This window comes from Suricata suricatta, chromosome 7, assembly GCF_006229205.1.
Source record: "Suricata suricatta isolate VVHF042 chromosome 7, meerkat_22Aug2017_6uvM2_HiC, whole genome shotgun sequence".
Lineage (NCBI taxonomy): Eukaryota > Metazoa > Chordata > Mammalia > Carnivora > Herpestidae > Suricata > Suricata suricatta.
In genome coordinates this window covers 82,262,134-82,269,677 of record NC_043706.1, presented here as the reverse complement: position 1 = coordinate 82,269,677, position 7,544 = coordinate 82,262,134, and the positions used below count along the sequence as shown (strand labels likewise).

At 32.9% G+C, this 7,544-nt stretch overlaps 1 protein-coding gene across 1 annotated transcript in view; it reads right to left on the bottom strand.

The window, feature by feature from the left end:
• Positions 1-2,487: 2,487 nt before the first annotated feature.
• Positions 2,488-7,544, bottom strand: part of MANEA (mannosidase endo-alpha) — a 66,712-nt gene continuing 61,655 nt past the window's right edge. Inside the window, exon 8 of the mRNA XM_029945221.1 lies at positions 2,488-6,985. Within this exon, the coding sequence (XP_029801081.1) occupies positions 6,328-6,985 (658 nt within the window). The 3' untranslated portion in view covers positions 2,488-6,327. The remainder of the gene's footprint in view (positions 6,986-7,544) is intronic.

The following is a 7,544-nucleotide window of genomic DNA, read 5'->3' as shown; positions in this document are numbered from 1 at the left end:
CATGGAACATAGCTACAATTTTCTTGCCAGTAGCTCAAGAGGACAATAGTAAGAAATATTCATGAGAAGAAACTTTTGTGTAACACATTGTTTTGTATATGCAGCACTTCATATTAATCTGTCTTCAACAAGTATTTAATTTGCACCTAATCTGTGTCAGACACTGGGAGTGTAAAGATGGAAAAGATGCACTCCCTGAGGTTTCAAAGTTATGAGGAATGCTATCTTTCATTAAATTTAGTGTTGGGTCCATGACTACCTTAAAAAAACCCCTAAATATCATGTTTTCTTTTCTGTGTATGATATATTCTTAAAAAAGTGAAACCAAAGATATTCCCCACCCTCAATGTGCTTATTTGAGAAAGATGCTCACCCATGAAGCTTATCTCAGTACAAAGTAGTAAGTGCTAGAATAGAAGTGTAGTTGGAAGTTTCTAACCTGTGTGAGCAGGGAAAGTGTTGGGAAATATTTCTAGATAAGATGGCCCTACAGCAGAATGACATAGTTTGTTCAGACCCATCTGTGCTCAAGTGGCTGTGGGACATTGACAAAATTTGTAATACAGTATCCTTAATTATAAATATAAGCTACCTCAGAATGTTCCATGATTATCACATCAAATAACATGTTCAAAACTTTAACAGTGTTTGTCACATATTAGATACTTGTTACAAGTATCTATTTCCTTTCTACCTGTGCTTTTCTGTTCCATTCTTATCCTCCTTCAAGTAGGAGTAAGTGAGAAACAGTGAGGAAGGCATCACAAGCATACATTGTGTGTGTGTGTGTGTGTGTGTGTGCACGCACGCACGCACGTATCTTTTTGTGGGATTATGAAATAGCAAGTTGTGTTTGTCAAACCCTCTAAAGTAAGATATGTAGCAAAAATTTCAAGGGAAAAATGACCCAGGAGGAGACTGTTGCTATAGGCATTGAACAGTAATGAGACATCTTTCATACCTTTTGAAGTTTGTGCTTTATTCTGTAGGAAACTGGCAATCACTTAAAGGACTGGAAGCAAGAGAATGACCTAGACTGGGCCTAGAGAGTGATTTAATTAGACAATACTCTATATAAGCCAGTCGAGAAGATCTAATAGGCCATGTGAAAAAATATGGTATCTTAGATATGATCAGAGATAATACAGATGAAGAATAGCATAAATATTTAGGAAATATCTACGGTAATGACTGATGTGGTTTAGGGCAATGAGAGACTGTGGTAAGGCAAAGAATGGCCACATTTCTGGTTTTGTGGCATGATTTGAGATAGGGAAAAGAAAATGAAGATGGAAGATGAGAAATTCTACTAGTGGAAGTGACATTGTTAGTCATGGTGTAAAGATATGTCTAGCTATTTAAGCAATTGCCAGTTTTTGAAAGTTGAGGTAGTATTTTATACTGGCACCACAAAGTACGATTGCTTTGTAAGCATTCTAAATATTTTTAAATTTTTGTTAAATTTGTATGAAGCTATAGTAGTACCACATTGTAGGCTTAAAAATACTAATATAAAGAAAATTAATGTTTGTGTATTGACTGGAAAGCAGTTGTACACTCTGTGAAAGCAGTTGTATACCTCTGTGAATTTTGGCAAATGTGTAGTGTTGAGCAATCAACAATTCTTTTGTGCTTCTCCTTTGTAATCAAGCCCCGGTCCCCAGTGCCTAAGCCATGGTGACCATCAATGTATTCTGCCTGTAGAGTTTTGCCTTTTTGAGAATATCACTATTACCTGACAGGTTCCTGTAGGTTTTTTACATTTTTGACACCAGGTATAGTACCCATTTGAGAAGTGTATTTTTCTGAAATTTTCTGTACAGTTGATATATATTACATTTGTTTCAGGTATACATTATAGTAATTCAAGAACTCCATGCATTATGCTGTGCTCCTCATAGATGTAGTCACTAAATGCAACACTATTATAGTACCATTGATGATATTCCCTATGTTAAGCCTTTTACTTTAAATTCTGTTGACAAGGTAAAGTTATCTTGTAGAAGAAAGGAGGTACTTCTTTTCTGACAGTAAGAAACATATAACATTTTCTATTAACTAAAGCTCAATACCAAATATGTAGTCAACCATACATGCTAGCATTGTGTATGTACATTCTTCATAAAATCTCATCTTTCATTGTTCATACTTAATATGTATATATTTATTTACTTTTGTGAGACAGAGCGAGAGTACACAGAAGTGGGTGAGGGAAAGAGAGAGAGGGAGACACAGAATCTGAAGCAGGCTCCAGGCTCTGAGCTGTCAGCACAGAACTCGATGTGGGGCTTGAGCTCATGAAATGTAAGATTATGACCTGAGCCAAAGTCGGACACTGAATCAACTGAGCCACCCAGGCAACCCAGTAAGTTTTTGTTATTTTTTGCAGAAAATATTTTCAAAGAGTACACACTTTTTAAAAAGATGAAATATTACCTACCCTCTATGTAAGAGTGACTCCAGTGAAAAGAAAACAATGAAATACTGTACCTTAAAAGAATATTTTATTTGGAGATTAAGTCTTTAGCTAAAAATACATAATACTCATGAGGAAAAATAAAACAGAGTTTGAGCTCAACTACTTACTGATAAAATGATTCTCATTCAACATTTTTTACAAGATGCCTAAAAAGTCAAGAGCATACTTTTCAAGAATGTACTTTAAATATAACACCAATTTTCAAGTAAGAATTTAGCAGATTTACAGTTAATATTTTACAGGATGCCAGAGATTAGCTTAATATTAATGGTTTAATAGTGTACCACATGGCTAGTGAATCTAAGTAATTAAAAAACAATATATAGAATGGCAGCCTTCAAAATAAATTACTACATACAAAATAGTTCTGGCACACTACATTTAGGTGACTGTTTAAATATATAAATTTCTAAACTTTATTGCATTTATTGCAACTGAATTTCTTCTAAATATTTTTTGAATTTTCAAAATGAGGATAAAGATCACATTACATTAGATATTAGCAAAACAGTGATAGCGTTTTCATAATGACTTTTGTAAAACTGATTCAAACATACTTTTATGCATGAATATAATTGTAATGTATTTTAAATGTGATTGAATAGCTAAAGAGTGACACTTTATGTTGTTTACAATAATCTTTGCCTGGATTTTTAACCAATTCTTTCAAAAAATAAAAACAAAGCATGGTGACACAATCATATACCGTAAGTTGAATTGTATATAGAATTATAATAGTACACCATTGTTTTATGTCATGAAACATTTATTTCCTGGGGTATTTTCTGAAAGGCTCTTTATCTTTATGGTTATATTTGTGGTTAATGTCTTTTTACAATTTAATATATAAGATGCTTTGAAATGAAGTCTAAAAAGTGCTACTATGTTTTAATTTCAGTAAATTTTAGATCTATGACCATTTGCTTGCTAATCTTTAAATTCTTTTGATATCACGAATTATGTAAAACCAACAAAAACTAATCACATTGAAAAATGTTCTTCTCTTCACAAATAGTAGTAGTGCTTATATTTCACCTAAGGTCTTTGGGCTAAAGATAAGGGAGTCTCTGTAATCAAGCCAATGTAGCACCTGAATTCTCAATGATAATTTTACAGTCTACAATAACATTTAGACTTTATGTGGACTTGTAACAAAGTCAGTATAAAATGTACTTTGGAGTATATTTTTTAAAAAGAGAACATCTGAGCCCAAAAATTGTTCTGCTTGTGGCTACATCCATTTTCCATTTTGAAATTGTAGATATTTGTGAAAGTAACTGGACTTCTGCTGGTCATAAAGTGTTGCATCTATACTATGGGACATGAGGGTGTTTGAGATACAGAGCGTTAAGAGCTGTTTCTGTAGGCACTGTTGTGTTTAAACTGAGTGGTCAGTTTGAAAAAGTGCATGGTTATAAACTTGGGAGCTTGTAAGGGTAAGATCAATTTCTTAAAAGAGAACAGGACTATGCCCAAAGAGTAATAATAAAAAATCTCCCAAATTAAAAAAAAGGTGTTTAACCGCATATACATTTTAAATGTGTGAATTTGCTAAAGATAGACTGTAAGTGCTGCATATCTCAAACAAAATATAAAATGCTGAATGTATACTACTTTCAACTGTTAAATTATTTCATAAGTAGAAAGCACATTTTTATATATATAAGATATACTATTTCATGTACACTTTTATTAAATAAAACAATATAACAAAATAGTCCATTTTTAATTACTTCAAAACAAAAGAATGTACAACTTAAACATTAATAACAGCAGTTTGACAATATTAGTCCTTAAAGGGACAATAAAACAAAGATTTTCCTATATAGTCGAGACTGATTAAACCATAAAAGAATTATGATTCATGCATTGCATATTACACTGTTTAAGTTTTACTGAATAATTTACACCTATACAATTAGGCAATCAGTTCTTTGCTCTTCTTGTGATAATAATGATATAAGTCAAATGATGAAGGCAGCTGTAATGAATACCTGAGGAAGGTTTTGAGAGCATTCTTGAGAATAAAATTATTGGAGATGACTCTTCCTGATTATTGTTTTTTTAAACGGGTGAAAAAAACACATGATAGTCATATAAATTCTTAAGCCATTATTAGATCAGATTCCAAACATTTTTCCCTTGAGAATAACTTTCTGCACTGAAGATGGAACCTGTTTTTTCTTACTTTGAAGTCTGATTGTTGCTGGCTGGTTGGGGTGAAGTTCAAAGGTAAAGCATGTTGTCAATTATCTAGGTCTACACTGAGAGCACGATGGAAGTGGTGATATTTGTGTTGAGGATTAACTGTTGACCTTGTTTGTACACACTTTCCTTTAATTTCAGAACCAGTTCATAAAATTTTCCATTGCCGTAGGTTCAACTATACAGTATAAACAAGGACAGAAACTCCTCTGTAGTAGTTCTTCAAAATTTAATACAGTGCGATTATTAGGCATGACATATTTAGAATTCATCCCTATGATAGCCTACAGTGGCTAACTGAATATAAGAAAAAAAGAATCCACAGGTTCTATCTGTATGAGTGTTCCTATGAAGATGCTTGCTTATATCATTATAGTGATTTATTATTTCCTGTAGAAATTGGATTACTACTATTGTACTAATTTCTCATGGTCTGATCATTCTGAAAAATGGCAAATAAAGTTTAATACTAATTATACCTCTTTTTAAAGAAAATTTATTCCAAAATCAATGATTAAATTTCATCACCTGATGGGCTATTTTCTGATAAATTCTACTGTTACTTTACTTCTGAATGAGTGTCTCTAAACTCTGAAGATTTATGTATTTTTGATTAGGACTGCCCAATTGCTTTTATTTAAATTTAATAAGAAATAATGTTCATGTAATAGCATATAATTTTTAGTCTAGTTTTAGTTATAAATATTAACTATAAGAACTGGAGGATAACATATACTCTGTTATCAACAAGATTCCTTGTTACCATACAGGTAGATTAATTTGTCACAATATGACAACTGATAACAAGCATTAAATGTGATAGGTGCCATGAAAGTATGGTGCTTTTCCATGGGGATGTTAAGAGTGAAACTTAGGCACGGATTTAAGATATAGAAGAATTTTCATTTCCATGGCCTTAAAATTTTCTCTATTTTGGTAAAAATAGCTTAAAACATGAAGAAGGAAACCCAATGATAGGGAAGAAAAAAAATCTGATAGTAACAGTTGGTCCCTGATTAACATTGAATTTTTAAAACATGAATAACAATTGTGATGTATGTTTTCTTAATAACTAAGAATTGTTAACTTTTATAAGACAACTTTCCACAGCTTCTAAACTCTGGAATTCAGCATTGTGAATCAGACAAACACCAAGTGTGCTATGGTTTATGAAAAATCCTCAAAGGATGATGCATACTGTGGTTCAGAAAGCAGGCCTTCCTCACACAACAGGATTCACAGTAAGAATGATTATATTTTCCTTTTTATTGGAGACTTTAGTGTTCAGACTCTGGATGACTAAGTCACTGAAAAAAAATCAAATGAAACATGTACACTATCGTTTAGGTCTTATTTTCCTAAATGCATACAATCTATTTCTTTGGGCCCAGAATACAAGTTGGATGTAACGGTGCACTAATTATGGAACACAAGCATTTACTGGGAAATAAAAATTAGTTATCAGAGTAGAATTTCAACTGTCGTCAAATTCGACAAATTATGCACAACCTTTTTCAGCGCAGCATTGTGAAGGGTGGCAATGGTATTACCATTTTTAAAAAAGGACAAATTCTTTTAAGGTCAGTGTATACTATTTCTATAACTCAAAAAACATTTATTGCTTTCTCTAATTATAAACGCATTTAAGAAAGAGGCAGCTCATGATCGACTGCATAAGCGGCTCTTTCCTTACTGTATTTTTCAGACCATTTACGAGTTAGTTCTAGATAAAGACTTGGTTTATGTGGCCGGTAATCCAGGTATACCATATTACTGGTTCTTTTGGGAACAGCTTTTTCAATCTGAGTGCCTTCATGCCACTCATTAAAAGAGGTGATGGAAATTACACTGGGGTGGGCATGGAGTGCGGCGCCCAGGGCAGTTTCATAGTACTTCCCGCTGATTCGGTTCCGAGTGTTTTGAGCATTCCATGGACGGATGCTGGTATCTATGTAACCTGGGCCCACACTTGGGATAAACAGGAGGTTGAACTGATCGCAAAAAAATTTTAGCCTAGCCCAGTTCTCATAGGATGAGCCGTAAGTAAAGCCATTTGTGGCAAAATATGTGTAAATTCCATCAAAACCCCCTTGTAGAATATCATACCGATGTTTGCTTTCTACCAGAAGTGCAATGAACAGTCCATCATAAGGAGAATTGCGAATGCTCTGAGACCCTGTGGCGGTTAACAGATTGGCCCATTTTTCAGGCTTTGTGATATAGGAATCATAGATATAGAACATAGGAAGGGCATTGCCGGTTTTAGTTTTGTACCTGTAAAAGGCTGGATGATTTCCATACCTAGAACACAAAAACATGTAGAAATGAATATCTGCGACTCAGATAATAACTGAAAATGAAGGTAATCCAGTTTAATAAGCACATTGTTCAATGGGGTGGGGATCAGCTGTATTAAGAGTAATTATTAAAAATGTATTTTCAATTTTGCAGATTAGAAAAATGAGATCCTGGATACATCAAGACATTATGTAACAAGAAAGTTTTGATGTTTACAAATAATGACCAATACCATAAAAAGCCCATTTTCTATATGAATATGTCAACTGCTCTCTATCAGTAATCATTGTCTCCCTGTTGCTGACAAGTTTCTTTTTAAAAGTACAGTATCTGCCATAGGTTCTCATTAGTAAACTCCTTGAATAAATTAATAAATTTTCCTTATATTCAGATTAAAAATAAAATACTGAATGCAAATCCACAGATAGAAAAGCAGTTCATGTTTCATAATTAGACAAAACTCTTATTTGTGATTTATATAGATTCAATTTAAAATATTTTATATATGACAGATCATATAAAGTGAATCATATATAGCTTACAAAGCAATCTAAAGGCAATC